At 55.2% G+C, this 16,013-nt stretch overlaps 2 protein-coding genes across 11 annotated transcripts in view; one reads left to right on the top strand and one right to left on the bottom strand.

Annotated features, from left to right (window-relative positions):
• Nucleotides 1-5,686, top strand: part of SLC39A5 (solute carrier family 39 member 5) — a 14,136-nt gene extending 8,450 nt beyond the window's left edge. For 2 of the 9 annotated variants that reach the window (XM_032290815.1, XM_032290825.1), the window contains exons 4-11: nucleotides 206-368; nucleotides 538-707; nucleotides 960-1,100; nucleotides 1,482-1,578; nucleotides 1,668-1,832; nucleotides 2,017-2,097; nucleotides 2,237-2,427; nucleotides 2,681-5,686. In XM_032290815.1, coding sequence (XP_032146706.1) covers nucleotides 206-368; nucleotides 538-707; nucleotides 960-1,100; nucleotides 1,482-1,578; nucleotides 1,668-1,832; nucleotides 2,017-2,097; nucleotides 2,237-2,427; nucleotides 2,681-2,824 — 1,152 coding nt within the window. In that variant the 3' untranslated portion in view covers nucleotides 2,825-5,686. Of the gene's footprint in view, nucleotides 1-205; nucleotides 369-537; nucleotides 708-959; nucleotides 1,173-1,481; nucleotides 1,579-1,667; nucleotides 1,833-2,016; nucleotides 2,098-2,236; nucleotides 2,428-2,680 lie in introns of all 9 variants that reach the window. The other 7 variants (XM_032290788.1, XM_032290796.1, XM_032290807.1 and 4 more) reach the window with 6 other exon arrangements.
• Nucleotides 2,912-15,105, bottom strand: ANKRD52 (ankyrin repeat domain 52). Of its 2 annotated transcripts, XM_032290862.1 has the most exons (14): nucleotides 14,379-15,105; nucleotides 14,162-14,273; nucleotides 13,895-13,966; nucleotides 13,424-13,625; nucleotides 13,089-13,176; nucleotides 12,895-13,012; nucleotides 10,489-10,708; nucleotides 10,219-10,306; nucleotides 10,023-10,106; nucleotides 9,769-9,914; nucleotides 9,452-9,534; nucleotides 9,148-9,230; nucleotides 8,882-8,973; nucleotides 2,912-8,493 (listed from the first exon to the last, which is right to left on the bottom strand). In XM_032290862.1, exons 1-14 carry the CDS (start codon nucleotides 14,387-14,389, stop codon nucleotides 8,243-8,245), a joined length of 1,650 nt encoding a protein of 549 aa, XP_032146753.1. In that variant the 5' UTR covers nucleotides 14,390-15,105; the 3' UTR covers nucleotides 2,912-8,242. The 2 variants fall into 2 exon arrangements, with proteins under 2 accessions (XP_032146753.1, XP_032146763.1); XM_032290872.1 differs by lacking the exon at nucleotides 8,882-8,973.
• Between the last annotated feature and the right edge of the window lie 908 nt (nucleotides 15,106-16,013).

Raw genomic sequence — 16,013 nt, 5'->3', positions numbered from 1 at the left:
GTGCGTGCCTGTAATCCCAACTACTCAGGAGGCTGAGGCAGGAGAATTGCCTGAACCCAGGAGGCGGAGGTTGCGGTGAGCCGAGATCGCGCCATTGCACTCCAGCCTGGGTAACATGAGTGAAACTCCGTCTCAAAAAAAAAAAAAAAAGATCTGAGTCATAGTTCCTGGTGATTCTCCAATGTATGACCCTCAACTCCCCTAGTGTCTGAATGGCTCCCAGCTATTGGTCAATTTTGGCCTGAGCCCTGCTGTTCCTCTGACCCCTCGTCAGTTTGCTCTGCTGTGTCCAGCCCTGCTTTATCAGATCGACAGCCGTGTCTGCATAGGAGCTCCAGCCCCTGCACCCCCAGGGGATCTACTATCTGGTCAGCAAGTAGGAGTGGGTGGGGGGCACCCTGAATCCTGGAATTGGGGCCCATGCCAAGGAAGGAGGCTCACTGGGGTCCTGCCTCTCCTTCGAGTGTTCTCTGTCCCACCTTACGTATGGAGCCCTCCTCTGGCCCTGATCTAACTTCAGCCCCTGATTCTCCCCAGCCCTGCTTCAGAGTGCCCTGGCAGTCCTGTTGCTCAGCCTCCCTTCTCCCCTATCCCTGCTGCTGCTGCGGCTCCTGGGACCTCGTCTACTGCGGCCCCTGCTGGGCTTCCTGGGGGCCCTGGCTGTGGGCACTCTTTGTGGGGATGCACTCCTACACCTGCTGCCACATGTATGTGAAACCCCTTCCTTGTACCCCTGTCCCCAATGGAGGATGGCCTCCATGGATCTAAGGTGTCCCCAGCTGTAGGGCATCCCCTCTCCCTTTCCATCAGCTCCCACATCCTACTCCTGGACCCTGGCTTGAGCCCATGGCTGCCTTCTACTAGAGCATATGAGCAAAGGCTTGCCGCTACCCATGCGTGAAGGGGATGCTGTCGGGTATAGGGGCTTCCAGGGTCTGCCCTGACCTTTACTCTGTCAGGCACAAGAAGGGTGGCACACAGGACCTGGTGGACTACCAGAGGAGGACCTGGGCCCAGGGCTGTCTGTGCTCGGAGGCATCTTCCTGCTCTTTGTGCTGGAGAACATGCTGGGGCTTTTGCGTCACCGAGGGCTCAGGCCAGTGAGTTATACTCTTCTCTTCCTTCTGCTGAGACCAGAGTCCCAGTCAAGAACTGGCCCAAAAAGCCAGAAGGTGAGGAGCAGTGTGTGCTCCTGGATCTCTGACATTTGCCTGGTGTACAGGGCCTATCAGCTAACAGGGAGTGGGTAGGGACTCCTTAAGCACAGACCCAAGACTTCTGGCCAAATCTCGTCCTCTCCTGAGCTCAAGTCAACAAAAAACAGAGGGGAGGTGCCAACTTGGGAAGAAGGTAGAGGCCAAAGAGCATCCCAGGTGCCAGAGGTGGAACCAGGTGTTCATCTTCCCAGCTTGTGCCCTGGCTTCCCCTTAGTCCCTGGCCCTGCTGCCTCCTCCACCAGAAGGAATGCCTTCCTATTTCAGAGATGCTGCAGGCGAAAACGAAGGGACTTCGAAACACGAAACCTGGACCCAGAGGATGGCAGTGGGATGGCCCTTCAGCCCCTACAGGCAGCTCGAGGTGACAAGAGGAGAAAATTTGAAGAGTAGGTTCCTAGCTCACAGTCCTTACTTGCAGCCACCAACACTGTCCTGTGCTTCTTACCACAGAGCCAGGGGCTCAGGGCCAGAGGGAGCAGAACCACCAGCACCCACCAGCCCCAGCCCCTCCTGGGCACCAAGGCCACAGTCATGGGCACCAGGGAGGCACCGATATCACGTGGATGGTCCTCCTGGGAGATGGTCTACACAACCTCACTGATGGGTTGGCCATAGGTGTGAGGGGTGGGAATGGAGGGAGGCAGGTCCGAGGGGAGGCCCGGGCTCCTAGTTATCAGCTGGGACTAGGAGAGGGCCATCAGGAGGATGGGGAGAGGATGGGAGGACCATGGAACACAGGAGCCTGCTTCTGAGGAGACTTTTCTTCTGGAATGACAACTTTCAACCCTGCTGGCCCCAGGTGCTGCCTTCTCTGATGGCTTCTCCAGTGGCCTCAGTACCACCTTAGCAGTCTTCTGCCATGAGCTGCCCCACGAACTGGGTAGGAATGGCAGGAGTAGGGTGGGGTGGACGCCAGAGAGGAGATTGCTCTAAGGGGTACAGCTTGGAGACTGGCGGGTGGCAAGGGTGAAGGGCAGCCCCAGTTGACTCCCTCCCATCCTGTGCTCTCTCTCCAACAGGTGACTTTGCCATGCTGCTCCAGTCAGGGCTGTCCTTTCGGCGGCTGCTGCTGCTGAGCCTTGTGTCTGGAGCCCTGGGACTGGGAGGCGCAGCCCTGGGGGTGGGGCTCAGCCGGGGCCCCGTCCCCCTCACTCCCTGGGTGTTTGGGGTCACTGCCGGGGTCTTCCTCTACGTGGCCCTTGTGGACATGGTGAGAGATGTCGGGTAGAGCAGAGAAATCAAGGGCAGTGGGGAGCAGGCATGGAGGAGAGGGAGGTAGCAGTCCTTCCACCTCCACCACCAGCTCCTGAAAGGGTGTCAGACCGCAAGCCCGCAAAAGTCTGAGAAACAAGGGACTGAGGCGTTTGGGCGGGGGCTGGCGATGCTTTCTGACACCCTCCCTCTGGTGTTGAGAGGTCAGGGGCAAGGCCAGAATGCTGACATCCTCCCTCCTTTTCTTTTAGCTGCCAGCCCTGATTCGTCCTCAGGAGCCCCTGCCTACGCTCCACGTGCTCCTGCAGGGGCTGGGGCTGCTGCTGGGGGGCAGCCTCATGCTTGCCATAGCCCTGCTGGAGGAGCGGCTACTGCCTGTGGCTGCTGAGGGCTGACTGAGGGCTGACAGGGCCAGTGGAAAGGGGTCGGGGTTGCCCTTCCTTCCCCCCAACCACAGGAATGGAGGCGGGACACAGGGCCAGTAGGAGCAATAGGATTTTAATAAACAGAACCCATCCCAAAGCCATGACTACGACAGTTGTACTTGCACCAAAACAGCATAGAAAATCAGGGTGTGGTGGGAGGACCCGAAGCCGGTTGGGGAGGATGTGAATATGAGTAGGGGCCTGGCGGGTGCAGGGTCATTAATCTGCAGGGAGAGCATTGTGCTTTAGCCCAGGGAGGGGAGGGGTGGGGCAAATGCACCGAGGTCCCCACTTTTTCCTGCTGCCCTTCACACCCTGGGGATGCAGGCATCTGGGCACATCTGCCCCTTATTGCTGCCCACCAGCGTTAAACACCCCCGATCCCAACACTAGCACCACAGGTGGTTCCGGGGCAGGGAGGCAGGAATGGGAAAATTGCTTAGAGAAAGATTCCACTAGAATCCAGTGAATTGTGCTCAGTTCTCTTTACTTCCTACAACCGAGTACATGGGTCACAGGGTGGAGGGTGCAACAGGACGTGGAACATGCCCCTCCGTGCCCCCCAACACACACCTGCACACAGGATGGTGGTGTCTGCAGCATCACAGGTCATGCAGGGCATGGGGAAGGGGAGGTTCACGCACACATAGATGCCCACAGCGGGTACCAGACAGAGAACACCCCTGAATATACACAGCTGTACATGGGGAACCCCCAGGTCCCCACCCCAACCCTCTCCCCTGTCTTGCTGTCCCCCGCAGGGGAACTATATTGCTTTGAGAGAGCCACCCTGGGGGCTGCTCTACCAGGCACCCCCCCCTCCCTCCCACCCCCATTTTGGCACATCTGCAAGACACACAGCAGCGAGAGTAGGCACCCTCCCTCCCAGGCTTCTGCGGCCTGGAGCTGGGGAAGGGGGTAGGAGACTTCATCCTCCATCCTCCCCTAACCCTTCCCAAACCCCTGCCAAACCCACTCCAGCCAGAACCCACCCCCACCCCAAACACACATACAAAGCTGAGCTATCCAGGAACACAAGGGGAACAAGGAGATTGTCTGGGGAGGGAGTGGAGGCAGCGGGGGAAGAAGACTGGAAGCAGAGACCTCCCCCCTTGTGGGGGGAAGACTGGCACAACAGCTACTTTAGTGCAATTGGAGAGGGTGCCCAGAGTGAGGGGTGGAGAAGGGAGGGAAGGTGCTCCCCAACTTCCCTGGGGGCAATGTCAGGCTTCCAGATTCCCCAGGGAAAGGGCCTAGCAGGAGCGGGCGAAGGCCAAGGTAGATCCTCTGGTTACCCGCCATCCTCTGCCCTCCCAAATGCAGTGACAGTGTCCCCCTCACACGTAAGTGGGCAACAGCAGCCTTGGAGTCAGTACCTTCAAGTAATTCAAAGAGCAGACCCTCCCCACCCCAGCTTCACCCCATTTCTGGGATTTGGTCGCTTCTCTAGGGGTTGGGTTGGGAGGAGGGAGCCCCCAAGGCAGACCCTTCCCTCTCTACCTTCCGCTTCCCAGACCACTGGGCTTGGTCCTCAAAGATTCCTCACCTCCACCCTTGCCCAACCTGTGTCAAGGCTGCGGAAGGCTGGAGCCACCACAATGAGAGGGGAAGGGACTGCTTTGTTCTTTATCCCTCCTTACAAGGTAGGGTTCAAACTAGGCGGGATGGGGGCCCATACTGGTTTGCCCCAGGAGTAGGGTTTCTGGGCTAGGGTCTGTAAGGCTATTTTCCTTTGCGGTGGGAAGGGGAGGTAGGGGATGAACACTGGGTATGGGAAGGGGCTGAGAAACGGCTGAGAGGGAAGGAGGAAGGGGCCTCCCCGCTGGAGCGGTCACTGGAGTCATTTAGACAAAAACACTCATGTGCGTAAGATACACAGTGTGCGTACTCAGCCCCACCAGCCTGGCCCTAATCCCACCTCTCAGGACCCCTTCCAAGACCCTGGAGGAGGTTTTGGGGGTATAGCTGGAGAACCATTCACTCGGGCCCCATCCACCCCACCCCCAGCCTCTTCTCCTCTTCTAGGTCCAGGGAGTAAGAAGGTGCTCGGGTGGGCAGACAGTGGTGGAAACAGTATTGAGTTTTCCTTTGGTTACATATTGAAGGCAAAGGTGAGCTGGACTTACAGTCAAAACGGATAGGGGTGAGGAAGGAGGAGGGGCCATGGCTGGGGTTGGAGAGGGAGGTAGGCCCTCCTCAGCCCCTCCACCCCAAGGAACACGTCTACGTGGGGTGGCAGTCCCTCAGTCTCGTCTCTCCCACCCCCCACAGCACCAAACAAAAGGAGAAGCCCCCTCCCCCAGGGGCTGCTCCCCACCCCAACCTGGGCTGTACATTCAGTGGTTTTCAGCAGTCCTATGGCTCAGGGGGCCACGGGGCAGGGGAGGTGGCCCATCAGTCGCAGTGGACAGTGGCAGTGACCCGGGTCTGCTGGTCCATCCTGGGACCCACAGTTTGTGCCGTTCGTTTTTCTGAAGGATAGTACACGACCCTACCAGAGCCACCGCCCAACCAGAAACAGCTCCCCAAAAATCAGAAACTAAAAACTGGCTCTTTCCATCTCACCCTCTGATTCACACATCTGTTTCCCTGTCTCCTATGTCGCCCTCGCTCTGTTTCCTTTGCTGGGACCTGGGGTTGCTCCCAGGGTCCTTGCTTAAAATAGGCCTTTTCACAAAAGTGCTTATTACTTGAAGCAAGTGCTTTAGAGCTGCGGTGGGGAGAGGGGGGAGGGGGAGGACAAAGGGAAGGCGCTGTTCCCCCCCATCCCCCCTGAAGATTGGGGGGCATTCTGCCTGTTTTACTTCTCCACACCCGTTTAAGTCAAAGAGGTTTAAAAAAAAATCTTAACATTAAAATAAATATTCAGTGGCCATGAGAATGGTCAAAATGCTTCAAAAAACACTACGGCTGGGGAGCCCGGGGTGGGGCGTGGAGTTTCCTTTGGCATAAGGAGAGGAGGCTGCTTGTCCCCCAGGCTTCCTCACAGCCACATATGTAGGGACAGAGGACTCCCCACCACCTCCCAGCACTGCTGACAGTGCGCTGAGGGCAGCAGGGAGCAGTCAGCCCCCAGAAATCTCATCTAGCAAGACAACGGGGCTCCTGACAGATACTCAGATGCTTCCCGCCATCGCCAAATGTCAAGAAAGGAGAACACGACTCACACCCCGCAAGTTCTCTCTGGAGGACCCATCTCCCCGCTCCCCTTGCCCCCCACCACCTAATTCCCAGCACCAAGATGAGAGGGAGGGGGTGGAATGGGAAGATTTCAGGAGAGAGAATTGAAGAGAGGACAAGCTTTGCAGAGCCAGCAGGGTTGGGGATGGGGGCTGCAGCCCTTAAGAGAGGTCACATTGATTGTCGTATAGGGAAGGACATGGTGTGGAGGGAGGTGGGCAAGGGGGGCGTCACAGGCCCTTTGGCTTTGAAAACAAAAATAAAAACTAAAAGCTGCACAATCCTTCTCACCAATAATGGTCATTTGGAAGCCTTGAAATGGTTTAGGAACTGAGGGTTGGGAGAAGCAAGACACAGAGAGACAGGGGATCAAAAGGGATCATCAAAAGATACGGACTTGGAAAACACCCCAAGCTTCTGGAAACCAGCATGAGGTATGGTTAAGGGTATCCACTGGGGAGGGAGGGGGTCCCTTGGATGCCCCCCTCCCCTCAGCCCACCCTTGGCAAGGGTGGCAAGACATTCAGGGGACACAACTGAAAGATGGGCAAGACTGTGAATAAAGCAAACTTGGGTAGGGGAGGGAGGCTGAAGGATCCCCCCAGGGGGAGACCCTGTACTGTGTAAACGAAGCCTGTCCAGTTCTCAGGGGACAATACTGATGGCAGCCAAACTGGGCAAGGATGCACTGTGGGGGCAGAGGGGGCATGACCTCTATTCAAGTTCTGTGTCTTGGCCCCTGGCTGAGGTATTGAGTGTGAGGAAGGGAACACTGGGCTGCAGGAGTGGGTCCAACTGTCCAGGAGGCTGCACTAGGAGATGGGTGGACAGAGCACTTAAAGGGACCAGGGCCAAATTCAATGCTACATTTAGAGAGAAAACTGCCCCCTCCTCACTCCAGCCCAGTTTGGCTTTTGGGGTGTGACTGTGAGAAATCTTATCAGTGCAGCCCCTAGCTCAATCTCATCTCTCTTCCCTGCTGGGAAGGCAGGGACCAAGCCCCAGTACTATTCATCTTTCTCTAGGTCAGAGCTTCTTCCTCACACTGGAGGGGAAGCCTGGGTCCCGAGTAGCCACGGTCCCTTGTTGGCCCTGCCCCTCCTACCATCTTTGGCTTCAGATCAGGAGTGACTGGGGCAGTAGGTACTCTTGGACATAAAGGAAGGTGGAGGTGGAGGCAGACAGGGAGCACAGAGAAACTGTGGGATGGGGGGCACAGGAGGAAGAACATGGTCCCTCCCTCCATATACATGCAAACACATGCCTGAAACACAAAGGACATACTAGGGCTGTGGTTTTGAAATGGGCAGGAAGTTAACTTGTGTCTTCCGCTAAAGGATAAAACGCTTACTTAAAAATTCATGACAAGCCTCAAAGATCAAGGAAAGGAGAGCTAGGGCGGGAATGGCCAAAGGCTCTGCCCTCCCAAAAGAAGGTAAAAGAAGCAAGGTTAAAGTGCGTGGTTAGGGGCCAGGCTGGGAGTGGGAGGGAAGGGGAAAGGGGCAGGCTGTGGGGGCAGAACCAGCCCTTGATTTGCATATGAGGAGCCAGGGGAGAGTGCAGGATTGGGGCCCAGGTACAGTAGTTGCTGCTTCAAGTGTTTTGCATTTGAACTTTAGGGGTGATAGGGTACAAAGTGGGGAAAAAACTCCAGGCCCCAGTGCTAAATATCCTCCCCCCTCATCCTCTAGCTGCCCCTGAAGGGGGAGGGGGACACCCCCAGAGTGCTCACACAGTACCAGAAATTAAGGCTTCTCACTGCTGCGGGGATGGAGGGACCGGCCGAGCAGGGAGGCAGTGATGGGTATGGAAGAAGAGGGGATCTGCCTGGCAGTAGGGGCAGGGGAGAAGGGGGACACAGAGAGGAGTCCCCAGGGAAGAGTTGGGGAGCTGGCAGCAGAAAGAGGGAACCAAGAGATGGAGTCAAAGAGTAGGGGAGCCAGGCATTTAGCAATCATTTTGGGACACTTGGCAGAAGGGGTCACCCTGGGGGTACCAAGGGCCTGGGGTGCTCCCTGTCAGTCCCAGACCCCTGCCAGGCCAAGATGGTGTGGCAAAGGGGTGAGTAGCTGCTCCCCAGGGCTTTCTTCCCCTCTGCCCCCTCCACCCAGTCGTGTTCTCCTTTAAAGTGCCCTAAATGTTTAGACTTTTTCTAAATAAATAGAATTAGATATCAAGCCACCGGCGGGGAAGGGACACTGGAGGGGGCTACTCAGAGTAGCAGCCGTCTAACCCAATGGCACCGGGCCGCTCCTGGCTGTAGGGGCAGGAGGCCCCGTGGGGCAGGGCGCCGCAGCCACCCACCGTCTTGGCGGCTGCAATGCCGCAGTTCTTGAGCAGGCTGAAGCTGAAAGGACTGACGGCGTCCTTGGGTGGGAAAGGCTTCATGGTGGAAAGGATCAAGGCCAGGCAGTCTGCCACATCTTTGTTGGGGGCACAGGCCAGTGCTGGGGTGTGACCTGCAGAGCCAACGGGGAGAACTGAGGCAGAGTCCTGTATCCCAGCCAGCCTCCCCCAGGCCCTGAAGTCTCTTCTCTACGGAGGAAGGCAAGGCAAGCAGGTACCCAGCAGGGGCAGAATCCAAAGGTGACAAGGGCCCAGGAAGGCTGACAGGCAGATTCCCTAAGTGCAGGCTAAAGGGCGGGCATGGGAGACAGAGCCTGGGTGTGGAGTCCTCCTGACCCTGCAGGCTCCCCTCTGAGACTCCAGAGAACTGGTGTGGGCTCCCTGCTCTGAAGAGTTCCCTTGGGAAGAAAATCCCATGTAGAGCAAGATTAAGAAGTCACTCCTGAAGACTGTCTCTGACCCAAAACCCAGGAGAGGCAGGGGGCTCCGGACCCCACCCACCTTCTTCATCCACAGCCAGCACTGTGGCCCCACGACTCAGCAGGGCCTGCACCACAGAAGCTAGACCATTCCGGGCAGCAATGTGGAGTGGCCTTGGAAAAAAGGAAAAAGAAGGAGCTTGATGCTAAGTTGCCCTTCCACCTCCAGACAGCATGGCAAGGGTGCTGAATGAATATTATGGGCTCCAGAGAGCCCCTTAACAATGGCTACTCTTTTGTCACCCACCAGCCTCCCTCGGCCTGGAGCCCCCTTCCCCAGGCACTCACATCTGCAGCGCACTGTTGGTAGCATTGATAAGGCCAAGGTCTTGGGTTTCTGCCAGGATCATGAGGGCACATTTCTCATGGCCCTGAGAGAGGGGAACAGAGAGTGGAGACTTGTGAAGTAGAAGTGTGGCAGGCTGCAGGGCAGGAATTGGGAAGAGTGACAGGAAGACAAACAGCTGCCCCACCAGTTGGATAATCTGGACAATCCTCACTTCTGGCCCAGTCCCCTCTGCAACCGAGACCTACCCCGCTTCATCAAGCTGTGCCCCTTACACAGGCAGCCCCTAATCGCTTCAGGCAGTACCTTGCTACAAGCCAAGTGGAGGGCCGTGTTCTTGTTCTCATCCAACACAGTAAGGTCTGCCTTCCCTCGGTACAGCAGAAATTCTACAAGAGAAATGTGACAGAGGAACTGACGCCTCCCGCCAGAGCAGCAGCCATCCTGGCTCTCCACTCTCCTATCTGCAAATACTTTGCATCCCGTCCGCAGACGGCGAGACATCCAAAGACAACCCTCCTGCTTTCTGAACCCCAGCCCTAGCTAGTCTCCACAGGCAGGGCTGACCCATCCTGCAAATGCCCCAGGGGAGCTCCTCCCTTCCACATGCGGCCCCTACACACCCACAGCAGCGGTCTGCCCGTTCTCAGCCGCCGTCATGAGCGCAGTGCGGCCAGTGTGGTCAGTGGCGTTCACCTCGGCTTGGTGCTGCAGCAGCATCCGGAGCCCAGAGACATTGTCCGCGAAGGCAGCGGCGTGAAGGGGGGTCCTGTGAGGCGGGGATCAGGGTAGATTAAAATAGGGATGAGTCTACTGCTGGAGCAGAAAGAGGAAGCCAGAGGCAACTGGGCTTCTCCCCAAGTCTTCCATCACTCACCGTCCTTTGGCATCTCGGCTGTTCACAATCTTGGCACCCAGGGCTCCCAGCAGCATCTCTGTGGTGCTGTCCTGGTTATTAATCCTAGAGGAAGAGGGAGAAATGTCATCAGGAAGGACAAGGGAAGTGGACTACTTGTCCTAAGGTCAGGTCACGGGCCCTCAAGAGAAGGGCTGATGCAGCAGAAGGCACTTACACTGCACAGTGCAAAGGAGTGAAGGGATTTCCTTCCAGGTATGAAAACGGGCTGTGTTCAAGTAACAACTCCAGACAATCTTCATGTCCTGGGCATGAGGAAGAAATAGTGATGGAGAAAAACAGCAATCGTCCCTGTCTGTCCTGTGTCTTGACACTCCATTCCACTTCCAGATTCAGATCAACCCAGGTCCCTCCCACAACCCACCCAGACTCCTCTACACACACTGCAACACGCACTCCCGTGCCTCTAGAGGCCCCAGGCTAATACCAGTGTAGGAGGCCCAGTGCATGGGCGAGTATCCGCTGTAATCCACCCCGGCATCCAGGGGGTCTGTGGAAAGGGCGGCCTGCAGCAGGGTCCGCAGTACTGCAGTGTGGCCACAGGCTGAGGCCAGGTGAATGGGCGTGCGGCCCTTGAAGTCTCGGCACAGGACAAATGCGTCATGGTCCAGCAGGGCAGCCAGGCAATCCTCACAGCCAGTCACTGCCTGTGAGTAACATGGGGGGTGAAGGGGATGAAAAGCTCCTCCTTTTCCCCCGGCCTGTTGCTGGGGTCTGGCTCAGGAGTAAGAACCACTTCCAGGGCTCCAATCCTTGACTTTATAACAATGATTACTATTATTTTTTTTGAGATACAGTCTCGCTCTGTCATCCAGGCTGGAGTGCAATGGTGCGATCTTGGCTCACTGCAACCTCTACCTCCCAGGTTCCAGTGATTCTCCTGCCTCAGTCTCCTGAGTAGCTGGGATTTAGGCATGTACCACCATGCCCAGCTAATTTTTGTATTTTTAGTAGAGACAGAGTTTCACCATGTTGGCCAGGCTAGTCTCAAACTCCTTACCTTAGGTGATCCGCCCACCTTGGCCTTCCAAAGTGTTGGAATTATATAGACATGAGCCACCATGCCCGGCCCTTTACAACAATGATTCTAAGTGTTAGGGACCCACATCTTCCTCCTTGACTCTCTCTATGCCAACAGTCAGTCAGAATGCTGAGAGTTAATACTGGAGCTCTGGAGTGAAAGACTAAATGGAGAGAAGAAGGAGACTAAGGGATCAAAAAATCTTCTGGGAGGAGGAGGCAGCTTAGGACAGGTGGTCATGTAAGAGGATCTAGGTGGTGGTGACATTATGTGATGGGATGGGGCCAGCGGGGTATCCCAGGCAGAGTCTTACAAAGTACAGATATTGGCCAGGAGCAGTGGCTCACACCTATAGTCCCAACGTGTTGGGAGGCTGAGGCAAGTGGATCATGAGGTCAGGATATCGAGACATCACGGCTAACACGGTGAAACCTCGTCTCTACTAAAAATATAAAAATTAGCCAGGCACGGTGGCACACGCCTGTAGTCCCAGCTACTTGAAAGGCTGAGGCAGAAGAATTACCTGAACCCAGGAGGTGGAGGTTGTAGTGAGCAGATAATGTGCCATTGTACTCCAGGCTGGGTGACAGAGCGAGACTCCATCTCAAAAATAATAAAAACAAACAAACAAACAAAAAACAGGCCAGGTGTGGTGGCTCACGCCTATAATCCCAGCACTTTAGGAGGCCGACGCAGGTGTCACCTGAGGTTGGGAGTTCAAGACCAGCCCGACCAATGTGGAAATACAAAAATTAGCTGGGTTAATTTTTGTATTTCTACCAATTTTTGTATTTGTAGAAATACAAGGCCGGCCACGGTGGCTCACGCCTGTAATCCAAGCACTTTGGGAGGCTGAGGAGGGCGGATCACAAGGTGAAGAGATCGAGACCATCCTGGCCAACATGGTGAAAATGAGCTGGGCATGGTGGCACATGCCTGTAGTCCCAGTTACTTGGGAGGCTGAGGCAAGAGAATTGCTTGAACCCGGGAGGCAGAGGTTGCAGTGAGCCGAGATCGCACCACTATACTCTAGCCTGGTGCCTGGCGATGAAGAAAGACTCTGTGTCTCAAGCAAAAAAAAAAGAAATACAAAAATTCTACTAAAAATACAAAATTAGCCGGGCATGGTGGCACATGCCTGTAATCCCAGCTACTCGGGAGGCTGGGGCAGGAGAATCACTTGAACCCGGGAGGTGGAAGTTGCAGTGAGCCGAGATCACACCATTGCACTCCAGCCTGGGCAACAAGAGTGAAACTCCATCTCAAAAACAATACAAACAAATGAACAAACAAACAAAAAGCACAGATATCAGGGAAATCAGCTGGGGATGTCAGGGACTCATCCTGGAGCAAGCACAAGGCTCAATAAGACCTTGGGCAGAGCTGGGCATGGTGGCTTATGCCTGTAATCCTAGTACTTTGGGACGCTTAAGGTGGGGGAATCACTTGGGCCCAGGAGTTCAAGACCAGCTTGAGCAAGATGGCAAGACCCCAATCTACAAAAAATAAAAAAATTAGCTGGGCATGATGGCATGTGCCTACAGTTCCAGCTGCTCAGGAGGCTGAGGTAGGAGGATCACCTGAGCCCAGCAGGTCAAGGCTACAGTGAGCTGTGATAGTGTCGCTGTACTCCAAGCTGGGCAATGGGAGTAAGACCCTATCTCAAAAAAAAAAAAAAAAAAAAGACTGGGCCCAAAATCCTGGCTAGCCTCCTAGACAATAGCTAGATGATAGCATGCCCTACTGCTGGTGAGTCCTGTGCTCCCACACTGAGGCCCACATGCAAACGAACCCCCCAGGAAGTTCACTCACCCCGCGGTGGAGGGCGGTGCGGCCCCGGAGGTCAGCAGCATCAGCTGTGGATCCTTTCTCTAGCAGCAGATGTACACAGTCCACATGGCCATTCATGATGGCCAGCATCAGTGGGGTCCTACAGAGGGAGAAGAGGAGGAGTGAGTATCCCATAAGGACTGGAAAACCTGCACCCCACCCTGGCCCACACTCACTGTCCATAGGCATCCATGACATCTGTGATGTCAGCTCGTTCCCCACTGTCGATCAGCAAGTGCAGGGAGTCAGTGTGGCCAGAGGCAGCTAGGGGAAAGGGACCCCATGTCAGGACAGGGCCAGGAGGAGGAAGGGAGGCCAGGTCAAGCCTAAAGGACTTGGGGTCAACGTTACGGGAAGACCTGGGGCAGGGAAAAATCTTTGAGGATAGGAAGATATGAATCAGGGCTTGAAGTCTCCATTCTCCTCACCCTACTCCACTTCCAGCCCCAGCCCCATCCAGGAGGGATCTGGCATGGCAAGGGTAGAGCAACAGCCTAAAGTGGGCACTAACCAGCAGCGTGCAGGGGCGTCCACTTGCGCTTGCGCTCCTTGATGAGGGCAGAGGCGCCATGGGCCGTAAGCACCTCCACACACTCAGTAGAGCCGCGCTCCGTGGCCAGGAAGAGTGCGGTCCGGCCCTTGTGGTCCCTTACATCCAGATTCACCAGCGTTTCCGCCAGGGTCTTCAAGGCTTCACAGTGACCGTTGTAGGCCTGGCGGGGTGCAGGCAACCAGTGCACATAGCTTGAGACATTCCCTGCTCCTCCCTGCCCCTTCTCTGCTCTTGAGGCCCATGGAAAGCTCAAGGCCTTAGTTGTCAACAAGCTCCTTGGGCCCCTCGAGGCTTCTGACCCTGAGCTGTGCTTATCCCCTCTCCCACAAGAAGACAGAAGCAAGGATAACTTCACAAGTACTGGAACCTTTGCTTGGGCCTGTGAGCAGGTAGGACAAGGAAGGCAAGAGAAAAAGACATGGGACTCACAGCTAAGTGCAAAGGGCTGACTGGAATGGTGCTCTCCACATCCTCCAGGCAGTTAAAGGACATTTCTAAGAGCTGCAATGGACAGGAAAGTAGGTGCTGACTCTGGAACTCCCAAGATAGTGCCCCAGTCCCCAGCTCGCAGCAATCCCCACTAAGCCTCTGGGATCTAAAGACCACATTTGATTAAACCATCCTTGATTTCAGAATCCACAAACCCTCTGTGCCCTGCCCCAGCCTCCCCTCCTGCAGGCTGGCCCCAACACATACCAGTTCGAGGTTCTGTCTGTTGCCATAGGCGGCTGCATAGTGCACAGCTGTGTAGCCCTGCTTGTCCCGCAGGGAGGGGTCTGCACCATTATCCAGTAAGAACTCCAGACAGCTGGGGAGCCGGGGGTAGATTGTGAGGCAAGGACAGACCCAGTCCAGGAGGGCACAGTTCCAGGAGGGCCAGAGGAGAGGACCAAGGGAACACCTCCAGGCCTACCTGGCTACCATGTGTCCTCAGCTCTAGGTAGGTTCTTTATATCCTACCCATTCTTTAATCCCAGCTCCAGACCCACTTTACCTTCTCAAGGTCTGCCCTGAACCCCTCTGGCTTCAATGCCCTCCTTTATCCTCTGAACGCTCTCCTAGAGAACCTAGAGCACGATGTTCAGTTATCAACCTTCTGCTGATCGACATGCTTTCCCCAACCTCCAGGCATGCCGAGCCCTGCCCTAGGACGTCTTTTCCTCCCAGCCCATCTGAACAAGTCCTGCTCATCTCAAACTCAGTCCCAGCATCTCTCCTCGGTAGCCTTTCCCAGCCTTCCCTGCGGAAGGTGCCTTTTCCTCTGTAGTCTCTTGGCAGCCTTCTCATACCTTAGCGGTGGTTGTAGTAGTAATAACCATAATAATAAAGTATTTAGCACTTACTGTCAAGCACAGTTCTAAGTACTTCATTTATATTAAATAATTTCATCCTCATAAAGATTCTATAAAGTAGAATACTAGTTGGCCAGGCTGGTCTCAATCTCCTGACCTCGTGACCTGCCTGCCTCGGCCTCCCAGAGTGCTGGGATTACAGGCGTGAGCCACTGCTCCTGGCCTAAAGTAGATACTATTTTTATCCCTACTGTGAGTGATGAAATTGAGGCACAGAGAAGTTAAGTAACCTGCTGAAGGTAACACCTGAGCCTCTTTGATTTTAGTGTCCTTTTTTAAAAAAAAAAAAATCTTTTTTTTTTTTTTTGGGCAAAATCTCCCTCTTTCTCTGGGCTGGAGTGCAGTGGAGCGATCTTGGCTCACTGCTACCTCTGCCTCCCGGGTTCAAGTGATTCTCCTGCCTCAGCTGCCGAGTAGCTGGGATTACTGGTGCCCACCACTATGCCCAGCTAATTTTTTGTATATATATATATATATATATTTTTTTTTGAGACGGAGTTTCACTCATGTTACCCAGGCTGGAGTGCAATGGCGCGATCTCGGCTCACCGCAACCTCCGCCTCCTGGGTTCAGGCAATTCTCCTGCCTCAGCCTCCTGAGTAGCTGGGATTACAGGCACGCACCACCATGCCCAGCTAATTTTTTGTATTTTTAGTAGAGACGGGGTTTCACCATGTTGACCAGGATGGTCTCGATCTCTTGACCTCGTGATCCACCCGCGTCGGCCTCCCAAAGTGCTGGGATTACAGGCTTGAGCCACCGTGCCCGGCCCAATTTTTTGTATATTTAGTAGAGATGGGCTTTCACCATGTTGGCCAAGCTGGTCTCGAACTCCTGACCTCATGATTTGCCCACCTCGGCCTCCCAAAATGCTGGGATTATAGGCGTGAGCCACTGCGCCCGGCCTAAAAAAATAAATCTTAAAAAAAAAAATTATTGCCGGGCACGGTGGCTCAAGCCTGTAATCCCAGCACTTTGGGAGGCCAAGGCGGGTGGATCACGAGGTCAAGAGATCGAGACCATCCTGGTCAACATGGTGAAACCCCGTCTCTACTAAAAATACAAAAAATTAGCTGGGCATGGTGGCGCGTGTCTGTAGTCCCAGCTACTCAGGAGGTTGAGGCAGGAGAATTGCCTGAACCCAGGAGGCGGAGGTTGCGGTGAGCCGAGATCGCGCCATTGCACTCCAGCCTGGG

The sequence above is a fragment of the Sapajus apella genome, unplaced genomic scaffold (assembly GCF_009761245.1).
Source record: "Sapajus apella isolate SASKATOON/1434 unplaced genomic scaffold, GSC_monkey_1.0 scaffold2, whole genome shotgun sequence".
Lineage (NCBI taxonomy): Eukaryota > Metazoa > Chordata > Mammalia > Primates > Cebidae > Sapajus > Sapajus apella.
The sequence above is the reverse complement of the archived record's forward strand: the minus strand, read 5'-3'. Positions and strand labels throughout refer to the sequence as shown.

Excerpts from the sequence above, each read along its gene's own strand:
- ANKRD52 (XM_032290862.1), bottom strand. Across the intron at positions 13,013-13,088 it reads GTCATGGATGCCTATGGACA|GACCCCACTGATGCTGGCCA; the intron begins GTGAGTGTGGGC and ends CTCCCTCTGTAG. Across the intron at positions 10,107-10,218 it reads ACTCCTTTGCACTGTGCAGT|GATTAATAACCAGGACAGCA; the intron begins GTAAGTGCCTTC and ends CTCTTCCTCTAG.